Raw genomic sequence first — 26256 nt, forward strand, 5'->3', positions numbered from 1 at the left:
AGCCATCGTGAAATTTTGTTTGTTTTATCTGATAGTCTTTACAGATAGATATATCTGCACGCAACACACACATATACATGTATATTTAATACGTATTTTTTTCTTAAACATATACAATATGCTATATACAGGAATGCATAACACGTTAACCACATGTATCGTATATATGTAAATGTATATATGTATATGTTGTACTTCATGAATTTTTACTTATCTTAAAAACTCTATTCTTATTTTTAAAATACATATGCTCTATGAGTAACAAATATGGAACAGGAGCACGGCCAATATACTTTTATAAAAAAGATACAGAGATTTATAGAATATCTGTTTATATATTTACACGTACATATCCCATTATAAATTAATCAATATATGTAATTGTTACTGATATATAGAATATTGATATACATTAGAATTGTTTACTGATATACAGAATATTGATATATTATATATAGAATTAGCGTGAGTGTCTATGACATTTGGTGACTTTTAAAGTCGTTTTTCTTATAACGATGATATAATGTCATATAGAATCAATTTACATATTTTAATTATTTAATTCTCTCTCGAAACTTTGCTGTTTTAATATGTTACATAATACACATGCAAGTAATCAAATTAAAATTTTTTTATAGATTAGATATCGTAACATAATAATATTGATTAACAACTTTATCACATGTACGACACATGAATTATGCTATATGATTTATACATAAAAAATAGAAAGAACACATGAGACATTTAATTTAGAAAAAAAGCTTTTAATAAAATAGCATTTTATGATTCCAAATTTACGAATTTACAAATTACATGTGCATGTAAGGAAAAGTTTATATATTATTTATGCCATTCTACTATATTTTTCAAGAAACGACACGTGTACGGTTTATTTGTGCAAAAAGAGCGTACAAAGTAATGCCAGACATATGTATTTGTATTGACGCCAACCATTGAAAGATATTATAACTGTAAAAGCTTCCACGATAAGGCTTTAGCTCGAAGGCAATTGAATAGCAATAAAAAATGCATTACTTAAAAAAAAATGAAATTTTGTATTTATGTATTATTAATTTGAATAAGCACACAACATTTATAATACTTTTATTGATCTCTACCTATTCAAGGATCGTTAAACTTGTATCTTTGTTTTCATAAATGTATATATTATATATATATATATATATATATATATGTGTGTTTTATATATAATATTTTACACCTTTCGTTTCTCAGTTTCTCAAGTTTCTCAATTTCCTTTTACACATATAGTAAAAAATAACAAAACTACATTTTATAAACGATTGTCATATAAATTCAGATATTTTAGTAAGAAGTTTATGAAAATACTTAGAAACGGATTATTGATTAACATTCTTGTATTGATATCAAGTACGCAATTATTTGATATAAACAAATGGACTTTGTAAAATGAATAATTTCATGTTTTACGCGTAATGATCATGTACATGTATTACGTGTAAAACTACAAGGTTTCTAATGCTACTCTTTTTATTATTTAATATTACGTTGAGATACAAATCCGTAAAAGAGAATTCACGAAAAACAGGTTTATTCGAGATTTTAAGTGGAATTGCATCCCAAAAGAATATTCTCTTCCATGTGTTACGGATGAAATACCGAAAAATTTTTTCCTGGTGATTTCCCCAGGCGAGTTGGTCAATCGATCTCTGTCCTAATTGTGCAAAAAAGAAAATCAACGCAAAAGAGACGTGGCAACTCGAGTTTTTTTGCGTTTGAGTTATATACCAATAACACATATGCAACTATGTTTAATGGTTTTCCATCAAGAAAAAAATAACGTTTTTGGCAGCGTATTTAATAATTTCTTTTTATTGTTTCTCTAAGCTTTAATTAAGCTTTATCTTATAGTGAATAATTAGTTTAATGTGATAAATTTTAATCGGGCAGCTTCTTTTCTATAAAATGTTAGAAAAAAATATCAAAATTCTTTTCAATTTTATTACAATAATTGATTTTTATAATAGCTTTTGGAAACTATCGACTTTTTCGAACTTTTACTTTACAACTATTTGAAATAAATTTTGGATTCTGTTAATTATTATATTTTGTCATCACTGTAAAATCTTAGTTTGCTATTTTAAATAAGACTATATAGAAAAATTCTAAAATACTTTTTCATTTATTTTAATATCACATAAAAACTTGAAATTATAATTAATAGCATTATTATGTTAAAAAATAACAAAATTAATTCAGTAGAAAAAACGTAATGTTCAAAAATTCATACATTTTCCCTATCTACATTGTAAAAGTAAAGTATCTTACATTTCTTTTAATTCTTAAAAAAATAAGAAATTTTAATAATGTAGATTTTGCGATCATCTCTTTAAATTAAGAACAAATTAAGTAATTTGAGAATAATTGCCATATTCGTTGATTACTCTAGTGATAATTCTCTTACATTAATAATTCATATCCACAGAACTGATTCTATGAATATATGAATATTTCATGGATTCTCTCTCTCTCTCTCTCTCTCTCTCTCTCTCTCTCTCTCTCGCTTAAAGCAAAAAGTACGATGCGAAAACAGAACATTGGTCATTACTGATACGACAATCAGAGACCGCAAAAATACAGTTAAAGCAAAATCCTGATTTCTCAAAGAAAGACAATCGACTTCATTTGATATTTTTTACATATCGTAATGTGCTATTTAATTTTAAAAAAGATTTCAAAAATCAAAATTGAAATCTCGATACATGATCGTGAATATTTCGAAGCAATTTTGCTACTTTTTTATATCTCCGAACTTGCACAAGAATAAATAGAAACAGATTTTTTGTAACAGCTAAATGTGTGATTCACATATAATAACTGTGAATCTACATTATCATACAATTGCGTACAGAATTCAAGAATCCTATCTATGTCAGTCAAATATTTATATCGTTTCGAGTTTTACAGCAACATTTTTCTTATTTTTTGACAAAATTTTTTTAAATCCGTCATCTTGTTATCGACGTCGAGCTTAAAGTCACAGATGCGTATCGCGTCTGGTGAAATGGTGCGCCCTTTCAAGGCGATTCAGGCAAATAGGATCATCTTAGATTTATCCTTGGATTTACGTCCAAAAGCCTCGAGGATTTCGACTAAAATCTCAGTTGAAACCAAACACGGATAAAGGAGAATCATCGGTCAAAGAGCGTTGATGTTTCACGGGCTTACTGATTCCCTAATAGTCACCATTAACCAACTATTTAAAATTTAATTTCTATCAGATCTTCAATGGAATGCAAATTATATGTACCTTTGTGGACTGCAATGATACCGAGTCATACTCTTTAGAATCCTACGCAGTATCTGCTCCAGACACCGACGGAACGTGATGCCGCACATTGCATATAAAAGGAAATTGATGCTGAAGTTTGTATAATAGAGCAGCATGAAGAACTGTTGAAGACACCAGAGTGTCTCCGGTGTATCCTTCTTTGCTAGCGCAAAAAAGAACACGCATAGACGAATCACATAGCTAAAACAGAAAATTTGACTTGTAATACAATTTCCATGCAAATTTCATTTTAATAAAAAATATTGACCATTTCGTTTTCATCTCAAACTGTAATTTATATCTACTTCACAATTTATGTCCTATGAAAAAAATTCATAGAATTTTATTGCTCGTTAAATGAATAATATTGAGATGAAATTTATTTTCTCTTCATTTATTACAATATGAGAGAAAAATTTAAATTCTATTAAAAAACAAGTATTCACACACGTGTAGAATATCTCCAAAATTTTTTTCTTACACCGTTACATATTGATATAATAAATATTATAAATTATAATACAATAAAATTTTGCTATAAATTACATTTGTTTAAACATATTAAACTAAAAGCCCAAATGTATTTCTATCATCAAATGGAAACTACATTATTCGAGCTTAAATTACTTGATTAATGCAACAATTTACGTATGACGTTTCGATGATATAATTTGAAAACATTTTCTCGTAGGTAATAATTATATCTTTTGCAACATTTATATTAAAGAAACAATGTGTACATCATATAATTTAATCTGATTATACGTATAAATATTCAGTTTTATTTTATAAAAGAAGACATATAGTAAATGTCATAAACATAATTCATGGAAATTTTGAACTGTAAACAAATAAACAGAAAAAAGCGTATTAAATAGAAGTAATTAATGAAAATGCTCACCTCGGTAAATTAAGCAATATGAAGACCGTACTAATAAGCACGAGCATTTTAGTGATGCTCTCTTGATTAAATCTAGTCGATCCGAGATTCCGACAAGATGACCTAACGTCTACGAAGTGAAAAATAGATTTTATGTAGCTTTTACATCTATTCAGAATTATAAAAGTAAAAAGCTTATTTTATAACTCAATAGAAACATGTCTTTTATCTTTATTAAATACAAAACTTCTTGTTTTTTTTATCATTGTAGAATTTAAACTTTTTATTAAGTTATTTTGTAGTTTTAATAGTCCGACCATCTTGTAATAGTTATAAATATCATGCAAAATGCGATGTTTACGTCATTAAGAGAACATTACTTTATAAAAGAATGTTGATATTTATTATCTTTTGTAAAAAAAATATTGATAACAATTGATAATTTCTTATCACGAAATATTACAATCTTATCTTACAAGTCATATTATATGGGAAATTTTTAAGAGGCTTATCTTACGTCGCAATAGACTTACGTATACACGGAGCTTCTATTTCGGTCATCTGACAGGCGTTCCGCGGTGTCGACGGCGGAGCAGATGTAGGTTGATGCCGGGAATGGTTCTTAGACGAATGAAACGATGATTGTTGAGAGGGTGGTCTTCGAGTCCCATTCGTGCCCACGAGCGAAACCAGGTTCATATTTCCGGCGCCTCCGTTATTGCTGCTATTGGCACTCTGAAAATGGTTTTGTAAAGTTTTCATCTTTGATATCGATAAAACTTGTCAATCCCCTTATTTGCAGCTGACCCATTCACATGTAAACGTTGCCTCGTTCGAGGAAATTACTTTGGAATAAGGACGATTTGTTGAATAGCAAAAGCAACGATACATATAAAAACTATATTATCGCAATCTAAGCATAACAAAATAGCACATCTGGGAAATACTTTATTTATTTATTTTCAATGCAATAAATCTTTTTTTAATATATATATATAATTTTTCGTATACAAACCTTATTTATATTGTTCATTGCTAATTTGTAATAGTATAAAAATATAATTTAAATTTAATTTAGAGAAAATATAATTTACTCAAGAAGAAACATTAGAATTTGCATTATACTTTTTCAATTTATAGAGATTTGAAGAGTTATGAGATGTTTGCAATTTAACTCTTGCAGTCGCGAGTCATTCGAAGTGTGCAAGCTCAACTTTCACTTTTTGTTATACTTATATTTCACTCGTTTCGAGTGATATTTCACTCTCCGAGTTTTAGAGAGAATATCAATTATAAGAGACATTGATAAATGACGTTATCTTTCCAAGATCTAATCATCTCTTCAAATATATCAGTCATAAATTATATAACATAATAAATATGTGTTTGCTGTTTATCATTTTCTTTAATGTATTTTGCTTATAAGCAATATTAAGAACATTTATATTAACATTTAAATATTATATACCATCTGTTTTATTCATTCTTAAAAATAATAAAATAATTTTAATAAAAAGTTGGATATAAAAAAAAATAATGCGTCATATTAATAGTTATATCTTTATTAAAAAAGACATCTATATATTAATAGTACTGTAATAAATTGTATAGATAAAATTTATGAAAGATTAAGAAAATAATTTTGTACATTTATTTATTTTTAATAAATAACATTATTAAGAGAAATTCTGAAATTAGTTACAAATAAAATGCAATATAATTTCTGATTCTAGTTTATTAAACAACAAATATTACAGATTTAATTTACGATTGTTTACATATTTATTTAAAACTAATTGATGTTTCTTACACTACATTTATACGTTGCTTTATACTGCAATTTTAATAAATGACTTATATGGAATGCAAGTTATGTAAATGGATATGTTGTAACATATACAGACGCGAGTTTCACAAGATGCGTGATAGTAACTGAAATAAACATAAACGAAGAATACGCAAAGTGTAGCGTTATACATTTACTGGTTAAACTATATGCACATGCAATTTGTACATAAAGAGCGGATAGTGTGCTTTTTAAAACGCTTTATAAACATGCATTCTCTTGCAAGCTACATAGTGAAGAAAAGAGAGACTTTTTGTATTTTTTTCACGACCCATTTATATAATTAATCTATAATAAACCACTGATGATTTTTATTTCGATATATTTATTATTTAATATAAAATCTTATCGTCATATCAAAAAACACAAAACAAAATATTTTTTAATATAAAACTATATTTAAAAAACCTCTTATACTAATTGTAATATAAAATTATTTTAGATAAACTTATAAAATATAAAATATTTATGAAAAATTGATAAAAAGACAAATGTATGATGTAGTCTGCATTTAATCAGTACGGTATTTAGACAAAAGTATTTCTAATTTAGATTTAAATTGAAATAACAAATGAGTGACAAATTAATTTGGACAATTTCATTCATATTTTCAAGTACCTTTCGATTATTTAAAATTTAATAAATTGACAATAATGAGTGCGTTCAGCGAAAAAAATAACACACTGAGCGGTTTTTTCCGCTGAATACAGCCAATGATAAAATTGAATTTTATTAATTAATTTTAATTAACATTAAATCACAGATATAATTTTTAGATTTACAAAAATATATATATTTAGCACAATTATGCTCATAAGAAAAAAAAATTTATTCGATTAATATGTGCAAAAGGCTTCGACAATTTATTGATATTCTGTATTCGTAGAAAGTGAATTATTTACGGAAATCCTTGGGGTGCCAATCATAGTAACACATCCCATAAGTACCTACTCATTTTTCAAATTACCATTTTCATTACGATCACATTTCACTAATAGAATGTTGTGTCCTTAATCGCGAACCTCTATCCACTTTGATAAATTTTCTTATCAGAATGACTTTGTTTCTCAGAAACATCGATACATAGAAACTATGTTTGTATGTATTTGTAGATTTGAATAAAAGTTCCATCCAGAGCAAATATACAAAAGTTCAAATTTGATAATGCCGGCGTATCATTGAAATGTTTGTTGCAAAAAATGACCATGTCAATATTATCCACGTTAATATTAGAATTTTAATTGTGTTCCAATTTCACGATATTCTAAAATAAAAAATCATTTTGATATACAGTCAAAATAGCTCTATTTAATTAATTATTTTGTTAATCTTTTGATCCCTATCAATCTCTTTCTTTTAATAAATCTATAGTTAATATATATAAATCTATAGTTAATATAAATCTATAGTTAATATAATATATTTGAATATATCAAATAATATGCGTTTAATTAATAATAAAAAATTGCATTATTTTAATCAAAATTTGTTTCTAAAAGATTACGCAATCAATCTAAAAAATTATAATAATAAATTCTATACTTTTTATTATCTCAACGCAAGAAATTGGTTGCCTTCCATTTAGTGATATTCCATATTACAAAAGATAGAACGATACTTGTGTTATTAAGCTAGGCTTATGTCTTTAAATAGAAGACACCCAGTATCTCTTATTCAATTTTACCACGATTTCTATTAGACGTCTTATACATCAATAAAAAACCCATATCATCGGTTAACCTTCAACTCACTTAACTTCAACAATTCGCTTAATAAAGAGCAATTTTACACGTCAATAAAAATGAGTTTACGATATGTAGTCAATTGATAATGTATAGTATTATTGTTATTAAAATTTTATTTAGAAAAACATTTGCACTAAAAATATATAATGCATATATTTTTAATTAAAATCCAATTTATTAAATTGTAATTTACGAATTATCTTTTTTAGAGTTATTTATTTATTTTAGTGGATTAAAATAATAAAGAAAGGAAGATAATAGTTGATATGATAAAAAAATAAAAACTCTGTAGTCAAATATGCTCTGATAAAATAAAAAAAAAATATTTACAGTTTAGTTTTGTAGCTTGTACAGCTTTGGTAGTATAAACTTAGTACCCTCAAAGTATTAACTAAAGTACCCTCAAAGTTATTGTATTTTCTCGGAAAAAAAAACCTGATTGATAATAAAAATAAAAAGAAGACTAATAAAGTACTAAAATAATTACAAAATAAATAATATTTTTCAATAAAATTATTCTTTAATTTATATTCCATTAGAACATTTATGTCAATGTGAGGTTGTTTTACGTTTTATATTATGAAAATTATCTTCTATTTTATCCCCTTGTGTTTTATTATTTATATATCGAATCGGATATACACAATAAATATTATAAATAATTAAAAGAAACTATTGTATACGTTTTCTTATTAAAAAGTTAAATTAAATTTAAAAGTCATTTATCTGAAATAAATATATTGAAAATACATACAAAAAATATTATTCCAACTTTTAACTTTGAACATAATTGATGCATCTCTTACATAGTTGACTTATTAAGAAAAACGTTAATCAATGAAAAATGCCATTCAACCTCTAACCCAGTTTATAAAAGAAGTGACGTTATTATGTATTGATGGACATGTTTATAAAGTACGACAAAGTGCACTATCATCTCAAGGAGATAGATAAATTGACTTTATGACTTCACATTTACGCATTATTCATTCTTATCTATCGTGTTGCATTCAGTAGTAGAATTTTGCTCATGGTGCGTGCATCACATCGGTAGTACACTGAACTAACCGTTTCTATTTCCAGTTAGACAATATTTCTAACAACAATTGACAAAACTATTATAATATAATTAGTAATTTTGTGCTTCTTCGTTTTCTATGACATTGACACTACTTTAACAATCAAGTGTGAATATTATTTTATCAATCTGAAATAAAAACTCTCTATTGACAACAATCAGAAAACCTAATAATAAAAAACATTTTCTTCTCTCACAACTAATTTGGAAATCTTTGTCACGATGGAGTATTCTACTTTGCTTCTGACTATTTTAACAGCGATTATTTGTTTATATTATTTTGTTCTAAATAAGTTTAAATCATCTTACTTTGAGCAACTGAACATTCCTCATCTGCGACCGATTCCATTGTTGGGTAACATGGCGCCTTATGCTTTTCGACGTATATCTCATATGGAGCTTCTACAAAAAATGTATAATCTCTTTCCGGACGCAAAATTCTTCGGTCTCTACGATTTTTTAACACCGATCTTCGTTATTCGTGATCCAGATTTGATTTCCACGATCGCTATAAAACAATTTGACAACTTCTGCGACCACCAAGGCTTTGTTAACGAAATTCTTGATCCAATAGCTGCCAAAAATCTGTTTAACCTGCAAGGGGATCACTGGCGCGAAATGCGAAAACTTTTTAGTCCCAGTTTCACATCCAGCAAGATGAAGATGATGTTTGGACTTATGTGTCAATGCGCCGAGAACTTAACCAATTTTGTGATAACGCAGTCCGGAGAAGCGATCAAAACGTATGATATGAAGGACTTGCTTTCCAAATACACTAACGACACAATAGCTACGTGTGCCTTCGGTATCGAGGTGGATTCTTTTAAAAATCCAAACAACGAATTCTTCTTACTTGGCAAGGAAGCATTAAATATTAATAACCCTTGGTTGGCTTTCAAGTTTCAAATGCATCTCAACTTCCCGCAACTTGCGAAACTTTTTAAGCTAAGAATGTTTGGCCCAAGGGTAGAGAATTTTTTCAAAAATGTCGTTGCTACCACAGTGAAAGCCAGAGATGAACAGGGAATTGTTCGCCCAGACATGATTCAATTAATGATGGAGAACAGAAACAATGATAATGGAATTGAGTTCGACATCAATGAAATGACTGCCCAGGCGTTCGTTTTCTTTCTCGGTGGGTTCGATACCATATCAACAGCTATGTGTTTCATAACGCACGAAATCAGTATCAATCCTGATGTTCAAGGAAGATTGAAAGAAGAAATCGACGATGTTCTCAAACAGACCAATGGTAAACCTACCTACGAGGCTATTAATCGCATGAAGTATTTAGATGCCGTGATAAATGAAACTCAGAGATTGTATTCAATAGCACATTTCCTTGAAAGAAAATGTGTCAAAGAGACCGAATTACCACCAGCGACTCCGGATGGTAAACCAATCGTGGTAAAGCCTGGAGATCGCATATGGTTCCCAGTTTTCGCTCTGCATCGCGATTCAAAGTACTATCCGCATCCCAATAAGTTCGATCCAAACAGATTCCTTAATGGTGATGTAGACAATTCAGTCTATATGCCATTTGGTATTGGACCCAGAATCTGCATAGGTAACAGATTCGCTCTAATGGAAATAAAAATCATGCTGTTCTATTTATTATGGCATTGTGATATTGAACTCGATGTTAAAACTAAAATTCCATTGACGTTGAAAAAGAAAACTATAGCGTTGTGGCCGGATGGAGATTTTTGGTTGAAGTTACGACCGAAGAAATCAAAGATTTCTGTTACACCATGTTTATCAAATGGAATTGAGGGACAGTAATAATGCATATTTACAATTTGTTTCAAGTATGAAATTATATATTTAATGATCATTTAAGTTATAATAAGAGTTCTTTTTCTAAAAACATCTAACAAAATTTACCTTTCTTTCAAGTAAATAAACAAAAAATTAAAAATTTTAGAAATGTTGTTATTTTAAGGATGCATTGTTATTTTTTATAAACATATAAAAAGCGAAATCAAAGTTTCTTAATATTTAAAATGTTATTATAAAACACAATAATTCTACTATTAGTATAAACAAATAATTTTTTTCTCGATGTCTTTATATATAAATTCTCGATAAATTTTGTAAGTAATAATAAATTTTGCATTATTATATTAATGTTGCACTTCATGTTTTAAGAACATAAACTTATGTTAGATTTTTTTAGTTAATAACACCTACCTAAAAAAAATTTAAAACATGTAATAATGGTATACAAAACGATATTAAGTAATACAACTTGATGTTAATGATATTAAATGTTTTGGTTTAGTTTAGTTTTAATACATTCAATTTAGTCCTTAAATTGAATGCATTAAAAAATAATAAATATAAGCAACTTATTCAAATTATTATCAATTTACAAATTATTATCACTTATCACTTAAATAGATATATGTAAAGGATTTGATCTAATTGTAGTAATATTTTTCAATTCAATCTAATTTTTGAGATAAATATAAAATATTGACATTTAATAGAAAATCAAAATAAGAAATTATTATTTTCAATTACAATTTAAAAAGAAGTTATTAATTTTTGTATCAGTAAAATTACTGATATTGCTTCAATAATTTACAGTCTTAATTATACATTGGGAAAATTAGAGCTCGTGACACACGTTTTTATAATTTCAACATTAGTTTTTTAAACAACTAATTATGATTAAAATATGTACTATGATAAAATGTAATATGATAAAAAGAAATTTTCAATATATTTTCAAGGAATGATTCTGTACACTATCTAGTACTTTATAGTTACTTTGTAGTAAATAAAATACGAACTTATTGCATTGTACAGTGCTTGCCCCGATAATTCGATAAATTTTAATTAATATCACGATGTAAGTTGCCTCTAGAACAAATAAATCTGTATTACATTAATAAAAAAAAATCGTAATAGAAATAGAAAATATGCTGATGTATTTCTTAATAAACTGTACCATTTAAATGTATATTACAGAATGATTAATGTAAGTGAATAATGTAATTATGAATAATGCAATAAATGTATATTACTTAAAATGTATATTACTGAATAAATAATGAATAAAAATTGATATAAAGAATAAAATTATCTGATCTAATAAATAAAAATACGTTTAGATAATACTGCTAGAAATTATTGTTGCTAAAAAAAATTAACTTGCTCTATTTTGGCTTTACTTCAAGATATATTTGATATATTGATTTCAAAATTTTGTGATATTATTATTATAAAAAGACGCGATATTATAACGAAGAAAACCGGTAAAAAATAAAGAAATAAATTTATAATTTCTGATTCAATTCAATTTACTTTTAGTTCTGTCAACAATCAAGAACTTGAACTTTACAATTATTATATTTCTACACTCATCCATTTATTCTTATTCATCCACTCTTGCACTCTCTCTACTCGTAACTTAGTTTCCCTTTTCTTCTTTTACTTATTTTGTTTAATTATATTATCCTCTTAATTACATCTGAATCACGCTCATCGCTCATAATTTCTTTTATATATTTAGTCTATTTTCTGTTATACTTACCATCCTGTTACACTTAACAAAAATTATTTGTAATTTTGGATTTCAAACAATAATTTTCTAGATATAAAAGGTTTACATATAGTCAGCTACAGACTACGTTTAGACGATCATCTATAAGTGTTATGAAATGAACGCTCATCAATGCTAACACACGTCGTATGTGATTCATGGATAGGTATATACCTTGTATAAACAAATCGAGTAGACACAATAAAAATTACAAAATATTATAGACGAGTTGCGGGATTCTCCAAACGACAATTGTCGCTATCATTAACTAACAACAGCTAATGAGAGCCATGCTTTCTTCCAGGTTCATTGTCTTGCCATTGCTTGTCGCTAATTAACAACAGCAACAATCATCAATAAGACGTTTACAGAATCCTGTTTCAGAGTTGTCCAAGCTTGGGATTTTTTTGCCTGAAATTGAAATGTGTAGGTATTCACACCCATTATCCTATTTCTCACTTCATTACTGTTTTGTTACAGCGTGCGATGCTTGGTCTCAAAAACGATACTAGTCTGAAATCGTTAAAAGTTTTTGACCTGCGTCTTTTATTATCCCTATAGGCGCATAATATTTATGTAATATTAAGTAATATTTTAAGCATATTCTTAAAATATTAAATGTAATTAATATTACTTAATATTAAATAATATTATACGCTTATGTTTAAAAGTATTCTGCTATTAATATTATAAGATACTATTATTCATATTTTTATAATTAAACATATTATATATAATTGTATCTTAATTATAATGTTAGCAACACAATACTTTTAAATATAGTGAAAGACACAGGTCAAAACTTATTAACAATTTCAAACTAGTGCCATCCCTGAGACTGGACGTCACGGACTACGACAAAATAGATATGAAGTGAGGAGCAGGAAACGTTAATAGGTGTGAATCAACACCGACAAATTTTAATTTCAAGCTAAAAAATCCCAACCTTGGACAATTCTATTATAGACTATATAACGAAATATTGTATTTATTATCTCATTAGAAAAGATTGAACGTTGATGTTATTAAAATAAAACGTAATTGACCTATAAATAACTCTAATCTTATTTATTTAACAAAAGCGACAATGCTGTATTGATATAAACTTGTATAAACCCAAAAAAATATTCTTCTCCGATAAACAAGGAATTCCACTTAGCATTTCCTCTAAGCAAAAAATTTTACATTAATCTTACATTAATTAGGTGCGTGTTTATTTATAACACGTATTCATCTATAAAAATGAGGACACATAAGCTATAATTAAAAATTAATTCCTCTATAAAAAATTCTATTATAATAATTCAAATAATCTTTTGAAATAAGCGAATATACAAAATACTATCGTCACACTTATTTGTTAGGAGAAGTTTATCATTTATAGTACGCATATCAGTACATGTAAGACATTTTTTTAGTTTTGAGAGGATTGCAATAATAAATCCAGCACTTTATAGTTATATAAAATTCGTTTACTTTGCAGAGTATCCTTTTAAAGTCATGACATTAATCCGCTAAATGGCAGAATATTTTTTTTTTTTTTTAATAGAATGACAAAGAGCACGTTCAAGGAGAGAGACGAGACATTCAAGGAGAATGCTTGAATTTGCAAACTTGAATTTTAGATTTTTTGTAGAGTTTTTTTACAGTTTATTATTGTACAGTTTCAACATATATACATATATATATGTACACATATATATATATATCACGACGTATGTATATAATCAGTGTTGCCGCGGTTTCAGGATCGGAAGGTTATCAATAATATTAGACACTTCTTCTTATTTTACACGAACACGCTACTTTATTGCAAAACATTGAGAGCATATGTAGGCTCGGATTATACGTAGTAACAATGTAGTGACAATAAAAAGGCAAAAATTATAATAGTGGGAAACGGACAGCACTCTCTCTGCTCGCGATCCGATCTCGTCTTCTTCTGTTTACACGCGGCCCTTCCGGCACTATCATCTAACTCGATCCACGGCCGATAACACGCGTCTCGCCTTCTATGTTAATGGTATTGAGAGCGCGCTTTCAACAATCAGTAACAGAAGCTCGTAGTGTGTGCACTTCATCCCTAGTCAATTTGAAATTTATATCGCGATGGAGCTTTCTACTTTACTTCTCACTGTTTTAACAGCGAGCATCTGCTTATATTATTTTGTTTTAAATAAGATATCTGTTAAATTATCTTATTTTAAGCAATTAAAAATTCCTCATGTTCGACCGATTCCATTATTGGGTAACATAGCTCCTTTTGTTTTTCGACGTATATCCTATATGGAACTCTTACGAAAAATGTATAATCTCTTTCCGGACGCAAAGTTCTTTGGCTTTTACGATTTTACAAAGCCAGTAATCGTTATTCGTGATCCAGACCTGATTTCCATGATCGCCATTAAACAATTCGATAATTTTTGCGATCATTCCGGCTTCACCAACAAAACTCTTGATCCGATAGCAAATAAAAATTTATTTGATCTGCTTGGAGATGAGTGGCGCGAAATGCGGAAAGTTCTTAGTCCCAGCTTCACATCTAGTAAGATAAAGATGATGTTTGGACTTATTTGCCAGTGTGCCGAAAACTTAGTCAATTTTGTGACAACACAATCCGAAGCTGCCAAAACGTATGATATGAAAGACTTACTTTCCAAATATACCATCGATACAGTGGCCACGTGTGCCTTCGGTATTGACGTGGATTCTTTTAAGCATCCGAACAATGAGTTCTTTTTACATGGCAAAGAATCATTCACTTTTGATGGCTGGTTAGTCTTCAAGTTTTTAATGCAAAGAAACTTCCCGCGACTTGCGAAACTCTTTAAACTGAGAATGTTTGGCCCAAAAGTAGAGAATTTTTTTAAAGACGTTGTTGCCACCACAGTGAAGACTAGAGATGACCAGGGAATTATTCGCCCGGACACAATACAATTGATGATGGACTCAAGGAACAATGGATATAAATACGACATCGACGAAATGACAGCCCAAGCGTTTGTTTTCTTTCTCGCCGGGTATAATGCCATATCAACAGCTATGTGTTTTATGACGCACGAAATCGGTGTCAATTCGGATATTCAAAGAAAATTGAGAGAAGAAATCGACGATGTTCTTAGGCAGACCAATGGCAAACCTACCTACGAAGCTATCAATTGCATGAAGTATTTGGACGCCGTGGTAAATGAAGCTCTCAGATTGTATCCAATAGGACCTTTTCTTGACAGAAAATGTGTTAAGGAAACTAAATTACCACCAGCGACTCCGGATGGTGAACCGATCACGGTAAAACCAGGTGATAGTGTATGGTTTCCGAATTATTCTCTGCATCGCGATCCGAAGTACTATCCGCATCCAGATAAATTCGATCCAGACAGATTCCTTAACGGATATGTAAATAACTTAGTCTATATGCCATTTGGAATCGGACCTAGAACCTGCATAGGTAATAGGTTTGCCATAATACAAGCAAAAGTCTTGCTGTTCTATCTACTTTGGCGGTGCAATCTCGAACCCGACATTAAAACTCGAATTCCTATGGTGTTAAAGAAGCAAACACTTCTTATGATGGCGGATGGAGGTTTTTGGTTGAAATTGCGAGTGAGAAAATTGTAGGCTTCTATTAACACAATGTTTACGAACAGACATAAAATTAAGGGACAGGAATAATACACATATTTAATACATTCTTTTTAAACGTATAATTATATACTTGAAAGATTCTTTAAATTATAACACGAGCTTTCTTTTTAAACATGTATGTATTAAATTCACCTTTTCCTCAATTAAATGTGTAAAAAATAAAAATTTTATAAAAGCTATTATTTTAAATATGTATAATTACTTTTTATTAAAAAGAGATAAAGTAAAAATTTCTTAACACTTAAAATGTTATTATAACACACAATAATTCTGGTACTCTTAATGTAACATACATTTCTTTTTTATTGTTTTTATTTATATAAATTAGATAAATTTTAGAAATAATGGATGTTGATGTTTTACTTATTTTATATTACTCTTACTGTCTATGTTTTAACATAAGTAATATAATTTTATATTAAATATTTAAGCTAGTAACACTTGTATAAAGCATGTTCAAAGTATAATGTAATACAAAATGATATTGTGTGCAATACAAGTAAATTGATATTAGATATTTTCATTCAGTAAATTTTTTAAACGATGTATAAAAAAATAATAGATATAAGCAGTTTCTAATTATTGTTAATTTACAAATTATTGTCTCTTTACAAATAGTTATGTGTAAAGGATCCGAATAATTTTAACAATCTTTTTTAATTAAATCTAATTATTACGATAAATATAAAGTTGATATCACAATAAAAAGTTTACTTAAAATGAAAAATCGTTACTTTCAATGACATAATCCAAAATAAGATTTTAAATCGTTATATCAGTAAAATTATTAGGTGTTGGAATTAATTCGTAGCGTTTTACAAGTGATGGGAAGTACTTTCATTAATGTATTTTTTAATGCTCATGTGAAATAAATAATATTCTTTCATTAAAAAACGCTACGAATTAATTCCAACACCTAATACATAATAATACTTAAACAATCTGAAACTTTAGCCTTAAATAGAAGAAACCGATGCTCAGCACATTTTTTACTTTTTCGGCACTAGCTTTTTAAATAATTAATTATGATTAAAATATATTAATATGATAGCAGAATTCTTTTTCTACATTGTATTTTTATATTAGGAATGATTACATCTGTACATTATTTAGTTTCTTCGTAGTAAGTAAAATATGAACATGCTACATTGTATAATCATCTTACTCCTATATTGAAATAAATTGATGTAGATCGCGGTATAAATTCGCTGTACAACAAACTATAAGTATATTAAGTTAATGAAACCTAATAAAAATGAAAAACAGATCGGAGATATATATTTCTTTTAGTAAACATATTTTTTTTAAGTTACTTTATAATGATCAAATAGCAAGTATTATTTTTATAATAATAGAAAAATAAATATAAATTATTTTAATTGTAATATATTTTAATGTAAAGATATTAAATATAAAGTATTTTAAGAATTAAGTTGTAACTGAATGTTCACGCGTGATGCTGCAAGTGCATGCTCTAGGTAACCTTTCCTAAAATATGAGCAAACGCATTCCATCCCTATTTATACCTGTAATTTTAATCATTTTACTCTAATAAATTACTGTTATTTTTCAATGTAACATGTATAAGTAAAAGTTACATATAGTAATATAAATATTTCTTTAACTAATAATATATTCTTTACATTTACTTCCTCAAGATAAAGAATATTATTACGAAATTATGAAACCTTAAAAAAATTATATGTCTCCTCTTGAATCAAATTTTTCCTTTCTTCTTTGTAACATTTGCTTGATTTTTATTATAAACTTGTTTGATTAAAATGAAACTGAAAAGAATCAACATTATAAAAGAGATACTTTGCAGTAACTTTTCCATTGTTTTCTTCGCCATAAATACATAAACGGAACGCAACGCCAAGTTGCTTGTTGTACCAACAAGCATCGGTCTCCCCTATAAAGAATACTGACATATTTGCACATATATTCTTTGATCATTTTCCTTGTTATAAATCCTTATTTTTTATCCTTATTTTATCATATTTTCTTGAAATAGAAAAAAAACAAAAGACAGATTAACAAAATTGTTATTAGATTAAATATTATTTTTGACTAAAACTTATTTATTTTTCGTTTGATATTATAGGATGTTTATATCAATTTGTGAAGGTACAATACATTTATGGCCAAGTGTATATTAAAACCCAAACAATAAATAAAAATTTATATAAAAATACAATTGTTTAATTATGAAAGAAAAATATCTTTATATAATATTACAAACTGTTAAAAAAACAATTTTCTCTATTTTGGTTTTAGATACATTTGTTACATTAATTTCAAAATCTTGTGTCAGTATTATTATAGAAAACGTGTGGTTAAAAATAAAAAATAAATTTATAATTTTTGATAAAAGTAACAGTTACAAATTTAGTTACTACTTGTTAGTTACTACTTGTTGCATTACTTCTTTTACTTATCAGTCGTGATAAGTTAAAAAATACACCAAACGTAAGATTATATAAAAAACAAAAGAGTAAAAAAATAAACATTAATTCCTATTATGCTTTTATCATTTATGTATCCAATTGGATAAAGACATAATAAATATTATAAATTATTTAAACGATATTGTATCTATTACTTCATTAAAAAACATTGAACATAATAATATTGTGTGTGCTAAAATAAAACTCTCTAATTGATCTTTTCTCTAATCTAATTCATTTTATAAAAAGTGATAACTGATATATATATTAATATTGCGTATATTAATACTACGCTTTTCTTAGAGTCAAGATTATGGTTTTCAGATAAATATTGTGAAGAATGACGAAGAATATTATTATCTCAAGGAGATAACCTAAACAGAACAACAAGTCGTTAAGATATTAAAATGATAAGTTTATCACAGTTTTTTAAGATTAAATTGGGGAATTTTGGGGAGATTATTACATTTCAGATTAATTGCGTTAATGTCGACAACCATATCGACACGTAATTATTATTTCTGAAATTAATTCATTCGTTTGAATAATATATATATTAGTTCAATATCTTAATACTTAGACCGTAGTGGCGCTTCGGATGGTAATGTTATTAAAATGATGTCAAAATGACTTCAGAATAATCATTAAAATGTATTTTTCAATCACATCCGTTTCATTTTAATGTCATTCTGACGTTATCGTAACTTGTTGTTCTGCTTCAATAAGAACTTGACTTTGCAACGTTCATGTACTTCATGTTTACGCAACTTTCGATATTATTAATTTTATTGTGACGTACATACAGTATGCAGCATTTAATAACAGACTCTCGTTCGTTGTGCGCGCATCACCAGTCAATCTGAAAATTCTTGTCATGATGGAATCTTTTGCTTTATTTCTATTTATTCTAGCAGTGAGTATCTTGTATTATATCCTAAATAAGTTATTTTTTAAATCATCTTACTTCGAACAGCTAAAAATCCCCGATGTGGGACCAATTCCAATATTGGGAAACATGGCGTCTTTTGTTTTTTGACGTACATCCTATATGGAACTCTTACGAAAAATGTACAATCTCTTTCCGGATGCAAAGTTCTTCGGCTTTTACGATTTTATAATGCCAGTAATCGTTATTCGTGATCCAGACCTGATTTCCATGACCGCCATTAAAAAATAATCGATAATTTTTGCGATCATTCCGGCTTTACCAACAAAACTCTTGATCCGATAGCAAATAAAAATTTATTTGACCTGCTTGGAGATGAGTGGCGCGAAATGCGGAAACTTCTTAGTCCCAGCTTCACATCTAGTAAGATAAAGATGATGTTTGGACTTATTTGCCAGTGTACCGAAAACTTAGTCAATTTTGTGACAACACAATCCGAAGCTGCCAAAACGTATGATATGAAAGACTTACTTCCCAAATATACCGACACGTGTGTCGGTATTGACGTAGATTCTTTTAAGCATCCGAACAATGAATTCTTTTTACTTAGCAAAGAATCATTCACTTTTGATGGCTGGTTGGTCTTCAAGTTTTTAATGCAAAGAAATTTCCCGCGACTTGCGAAATTCTTTAAACTGAGAATGTTTGGCTCAAAAGTAGAGAATTTTTTTAAAGATATTGTTGCCACCACAGTGAAAACGAGATGATCAAGGAATTATTCGCCCGGATTTCAATTGATGATGGACTCAAGAAATAATAATGGATATGAGTACGACATTAACGAAATGACAGCCCAAGCATTTGTTTTCTTTCTCTCGGGGTATAATGCCATATCAACAGCTATGTGTTTATGACGCACGAAATCGGTGTCAATTCGGATATTCAAAGAAAATTGAGAGAAGAAATCGATGATGTTCTTAGGCAGACCAATGGCAAACCTACCTACGAAACTATCAATTGCATGAAGTATTTGGACACCATGGTAAATGAAGCTCTCAGACTGTATCCAATAGGACCTTTTCTTGACAGAAAATGTGTTAAGGAAACTAAATTACCACCAGCGACTCCGGATGGTGAACCGATCACGGTAAAACCAGGTGATAGTGTATGGTTTCCGAATTATTCTCTGCATCGCGATCCGAAGTACTATCCGCATCCAGATAAATTCGATCCAGACAGATTCCTTAACGGATATGTAAATAACTTAGTCTATATGCCATTTGGAATCGGACCTAGAACCTGCATAGGTAATAGGTTTGCCATAATACAAGCAAAAGTCTTGCTGTTCTATCTACTTTGGCGGTGCAATCTCGAACCCGACATTAAAACTCGAATTCCTATGGTGTTAAAGAAGCAAACACTTCTTATGATGGCGGATGGAGGTTTTTGGTTGAAATTGCGAGTGAGAAAATTGTAGGCTTCTATTAACACAATGTTTACGAACAGACATAAAATTAAGGGACAGGAATAATACACATATTTAATACATTCTTTTTAAACGTATAATTATATACTTGAAAGATTCTTTAAATTATAACACGAGCTTTCTTTTTAAACATGTATGTATTAAATTCACCTTTTCCTCAATTAAATGTGTAAAAAATAAAAAATTTTATAAAAGCTATTATTTTAAATATGTATAATTACTTTTTATTAAAAAGAGATAAAGTAAAAATTTCTTAACACTTAAAATGTTATTATAACACACAATAATTCTGGTACTCTTAATGTAACATACATTTCTTTTTTATTGTTTTTATTTATATAAATTAGATAAATTTTAGAAATAATGGATGTTGATGTTTTACTTATTTTATATTACTCTTACTGTCTATGTTTTAACATAAGTAATATAATTTTATATTAAATATTTAAGCTAGTAACACTTGTATAAAGCATGTTCAAAGTATAATGTAATACAAAATGATATTGTGTGCAATACAAGTAAATTGATATTAGATATTTTCATTCAGTAAATTTTTTAAACGATGTATAAAAAAATAATAGATATAAGCAGTTTCTAATTATTGTTAATTTACAAATTATTGTCTCTTTACAAATAGTTATGTGTAAAGGATCCGAATAATTTTAACAATCTTTTTTAATTAAATCTAATTATTACGATAAATATAAAGTTGATATCACAATAAAAAGTTTACTTAAAATGAAAAATCGTTACTTTCAATGACATAATCCAAAATAAGATTTTAAATCGTTATATCAGTAAAATTACATAATAATACTTAAACAATCTGAAACTTTAGCCTTAAATAGAAGAAACCGATGCTCAGCACATTTTTTACTTTTTCGGCACTAGCTTTTTAAATAATTAATTATGATTAAAATATATTAATATGATAGCAGAATTCTTTTTCTACATTGTATTTTTATATTAGGAATGATTACATCTGTACATTATTTAGTTTCTTCGTAGTAAGTAAAATATGAACATGCTACATTGTATAATCATCTTACTCCTATATTGAAATAAATTGATGTAGATCGCGGTATAAATTCGCTGTACAACAAACTATAAGTATATTAAGTTAATGAAACCTAATAAAAATGAAAAACAGATCGGAGATATATATTTCTTTTAGTAAACATATTTTTTTTAAGTTACTTTATAATGATCAAATAGCAAGTATTATTTTTATAATAATAGAAAAATAAATATAAATTATTTTAATTGTAATATATTTTAATGTAAAAATATTAAATATAAAGTATTTTAAGAATTAAGTTGTAACTGAATGTTCATTCGCGTGATGCTGCAAGTGCATGCTCTAGGTAACCTTTCCTAAAATATGAGCAAACGCATTCCATCCCTATTTATACCTGTAATTTTAATCATTTTACTATAATAAATTACTGTTATTTTTCAACGTAACATGTATAAGTAAAAGTTTCATATAGTAATATAAATATTTCTTTAACTAATAATATATTCTTTACATTTACTTCCTCAAGATAAAGAATATTATTACGAAATTATGAAACGTTAAAAAATTATATGTCTCCTCTTGAATCAAATTTTTCTTTTCTTCTTATTGTAACATTTGCTTGATTTTTATTATAAACTTATTTGATTAAAATGAAACTAAAAAGAATCCACATTATAAAAGAGATACTTTGCAGTAACTTTTCCATTGTTTTCTTCGCCATAAATACATAAACGGAACGCAATGCCAAGTTGCTTGTTGTACCAACAAGCATCGGTCTCCCCTATAAAGAACACTGACATATTTGCACATATATTCTTTGATCATTTTCCTTGTTATAAATTCTTATTTTCTATCCTTATTTTATCATATTTTCTTGAAATAGAAAAAAAATAAAAGACAGATTAACAAAATTGTTATAAGACTAAATATTATTTTTGACTAAAACTAATTTATTTTTCGTTAGATATTATAGTATGTTTATATCAATTTGTGAAGGTACAATACATTTATGGCCAAGTGTATATTAAAACCCAAACAATAAATAAAAATTTATTAGGTGTTGGAATTAATTCGTAGCGTTTTACAAGTGATGGGAAGTACTTTCATTAATGTATTTTTTAATGCTCATGTGAAATAAATAACATTCTTTTATTAAAAAACGCTACGAATTAATTCCAACACCTAATATATAAAAATACAATTGTTTAATTACGAAAGAAAAATATCTTTATATAATATTACAAACTGTTAAAAAAATAATTTTCTCTATTTTGGTTTTAGATACATTTGTTACATTAATTTCAAAATCTTGTGTCAGTATTATTATAGAAAACGTGTGGTTAAAAATAAAAAATATATTTATAATTTTTGATAAAAGTAACAGTTACAAATTTAGTTACTACTTGTTAGTTATTACTTGTTGCATTACTTCTTTTACTTATCAGTCGTGATAAGTTAAAAAATACACCAAACGTAAGATTATATAAAAAACAAAAGAGTAAAAAAAATAAACATTAATTCCTATTATGCTTTTATCATTTATGTATCCAATTGGATAAAGACATAATAAATATTATAAATTATTTAAACGATATTGTATCTATTACTTCATTAAAAAACATTGAACATAATAATATTGTGTGTGCTAAAATAAAACACTCTCTAATTGATCTTTTCTCTAATCTAATTCATTTTATAAAAAGTGATAACTGATTTATATTATTACTGCGCTTTTCTTAGAGAGAGACACTATGGTTTTCAGATAAATATTGCGAAGAATGACGAAGAATATTATTATCTCAAGGAGATACCTAAGTAGAACAACAAGTCGTTAAGATATTAAAATGATGTCAAAATAGCTTCAGAATAATCATTAAAATGCTTTTTTCAATAACATCCGTTTTATTTTAATGTTATTCTAACGTTATCGTGACTTGTTCTGCTTCAATAAGAAAGAACTTTGCAACATTCATGTACTTTATGTTTACGCATTTTCGATATTTAATTTTATTGTGGCGTACATACAATAGCGTACGTGCAGCATTTAGTAACAGAATCTCGCTCGTTGTGCGCGCATCACCAGTCAATCTGAAAATTCTTGTCGTGATGGAACCTTTTACTTTACTTCTATTTATTCTAACAACGAGTATCTGTTTGTATTATATCCTAAATAAGTTATTTTTTAAATTATTTTACTTCGAACAACTAAAAATTCCTCATGTGAGACCAATTCCAATATTGGGAAACATGGCGCCTTTTGTTTTTCAACGTATATGCCATATGGAACTTCAACAAAAAATGTATAACTACTTCTCGAACGCAAAGTTCTTCGGCTTCTACGATTTTATAATACCGATTTTTGTTATTCGTGATCCAGATTTGATTTCCACAATCACTATAAAACAGTTCGATAACTTCTGTGATCATCATCATTTCATCAATGAAACTCTCGATCCGATAGCCGGCAGAAATCTGTTTAACCTGAAAGGGGATTACTGGCGCGAAATGCGGAAACTTCTTAGTCCCAGTTTTACATCCAGCAAGATGAAGATGATGTTCGGACTTATTTGCCAGTGTGCAGAGAACTTCTCCAATTTTGTAGTAATGCAAACCGAAGAAGCTGCCAAAACGTATAATATGAAGGATTTACTTTCTAGATACACCAACGATACAGTAGCCACGTGTGCTTTCGGTATTGAAGTGGATTCTTTTAAAAATCCGAACAATGAATTCTTCTTACTTGGCAAGAAGGCATTAAATTTTGATGGCTGGTTTGCTTTCAAGATTTTAATGCATAGAAACTTCCCGCAACTTGCGAAACTCATCAAGCTGAGAATATTCGGTTCAAAGATAGAGAATTGTTTCAAAGATATTATTGCCACCACAGTGAAAACCAGAGATGAGCAAGGAATTGTTCGTCCGGACATGGTTCAATTGATGATGGAGACCAGAAACAAGAATACCGGCCCTGAGTACGACATTAACGAAATGACGGCACAAGCGTTTTTTTTCTTTATCGCTGGATTCGATTCTATATCATCAGCTATGTGTTTCATAACGTATGAAATCGCTATCAATCCTGATGTTCAGAGAAAATTAAAAGAGGAAGTCGACGATGTTCTTAGGCAGATCAATGGCAAACCTACCTACGAAGCTATCAACTGTATGAAATATTTGGACGCCGTGATAAATGAAACTCTCAGATTGTATCCAATAGCATCTTTTCTTGATAGAAAATGCGTTAAAGAAACCAAATTACCACCAGCGACTCCGGATGGTAAACCAATTACGATTAAGCCTGGAGATAGCATATGGATTCCGAATTTCAGTCTGCATCGCGATCCAAAGTACTATCCGCATCCAGATAAGTTTGATCCGGACAGATTTCTTAATGGTGATATAGACAACTCGGTTTATATGCCATTTGGTATTGGACCCAGAATTTGTATAGCTAAAAGGTTTGCCCTAATGCAAGCAAAAGTCATGTTGTTCTATCTACTTTGGCGTTGCGATCTCGAACCCGATATTAAAACTCAAATTCCTATGGTATTCAACAAGAAAATGATTCTCACGATGGCGGACGGAGGTTTTTGGTTGAAATTACGAAGAAAGTCGAAGGTTCTTGTTACATAATGCTTATTGAACAGATATAAAATTGAGGGACAGTAAATCATACATTTTTCTATTGTAAGCATGTTAATGATATTATTGGAAACGTGCATAAGTTTCTGTAATCTTTTTAATAATGTATTTATTAAAATAAACAAATATTTCAATCAAAGTACTTTCTTTTTGAATCTATCACTTTTTGTAATCTTCCAGGCAGCTTACAAATACTGCGGCGAAATAATATTGCGGCTCGCTTTGAAAAGCAATTTATTGTTCACTTCGAAATCACTACATTTAAATTTTGTAAATCAATTTCGGCACGTTCTTGATAACACAATATTATTTCTGTAAATCTTATCAATTTTTCTTGTTGTTTGAGCGGCGGCTATACTGCAATAAAAATAGTGAAGGGTGTAATCGTAAATATGTACAATATTTTTTCAGCGTTCACTTCCAATTAAACTAAAAATGTAGTTAATTTAATTGCAAATTGTTATACAGCTTTCGAAATACAGATTGAGCAATTTTAATGGAAGAATAATTTGCCAAAATTCAAATACACTTTTATTAGCATATCTAAAGTTGGTCACGAAAGAAGTTATTTATACATCTAATATGTAGGATTTAAAATTGACCATTTAAATTATAGCGAGAGATTTCTTTAAATAAATATGTAAGTATTAATTAAAAGATTTTAGAGAAGATATTTTTTTAAATATGCATTGTTATTTTTTCTTAAAGCAAAGTAAAATT

General features: G+C 28.1%; 5 protein-coding genes and 1 pseudogene across 7 annotated transcripts in view; 5 read left to right on the forward strand and 1 right to left on the reverse strand.

Moving 5' to 3' along the window:
- The window catches only part of LOC105149706 (dynein axonemal heavy chain 1), a 101867-nt gene that overhangs the window by 17570 nt on the left and 58041 nt on the right, over window positions 1-26256 (forward strand). The window lies entirely within an intron of this gene.
- Window positions 2958-26256, reverse strand: part of LOC105149664 (uncharacterized) — a 42147-nt gene continuing 18848 nt past the window's right edge. For all 3 annotated transcript variants that reach the window (XM_087410968.1, XM_087410969.1, XM_087410967.1), the window contains 4 exons: window positions 4730-4931; window positions 4218-4326; window positions 3296-3517; window positions 2958-3220 (listed from right to left, as the gene is read on the reverse strand). In XM_087410968.1, the coding sequence (XP_087267094.1) occupies window positions 3202-3220; window positions 3296-3517; window positions 4218-4326; window positions 4730-4931 (552 nt within the window). In that variant the 3' untranslated portion in view covers window positions 2958-3201. The remainder of the gene's footprint in view (window positions 3221-3295; window positions 3518-4217; window positions 4327-4729; window positions 4932-26256) is intronic.
- Window positions 8805-11900, forward strand: LOC105149661 (cytochrome P450 9e2). The gene has a single exon (XM_011062236.2). It carries the CDS (start codon window positions 9088-9090, stop codon window positions 10645-10647), a length of 1560 nt encoding a protein of 519 aa, XP_011060538.1. The 5' UTR covers window positions 8805-9087; the 3' UTR covers window positions 10648-11900.
- LOC105149662 (cytochrome P450 9e2) lies at window positions 13952-16222 on the forward strand. The gene has a single exon (XM_011062237.2). The coding sequence runs from the start codon at window positions 14522-14524 to the stop codon at window positions 16028-16030; it is 1509 nt and encodes a 502-aa protein (XP_011060539.1). The 5' UTR covers window positions 13952-14521; the 3' UTR covers window positions 16031-16222.
- LOC105149663 (cytochrome P450 9e2) lies at window positions 19231-21060 on the forward strand. The gene is given in 5 exon segments (XM_011062238.2): window positions 19231-19678; window positions 19681-20147; window positions 20149-20177; window positions 20180-20293; window positions 20296-21060. Coding segments are annotated over 5 exon segments (1482 nt in total). The 5' UTR covers window positions 19231-19378; the 3' UTR covers window positions 20868-21060.
- Window positions 23892-25675, forward strand: LOC147908125 (cytochrome P450 9e2 pseudogene; annotated as a pseudogene).

This window comes from Acromyrmex echinatior, chromosome 11, assembly GCF_024713525.1.
Source record: "Acromyrmex echinatior isolate Ae372 chromosome 11, ASM2471352v2, whole genome shotgun sequence".
Taxonomy (NCBI): domain Eukaryota; kingdom Metazoa; phylum Arthropoda; class Insecta; order Hymenoptera; family Formicidae; genus Acromyrmex; species Acromyrmex echinatior.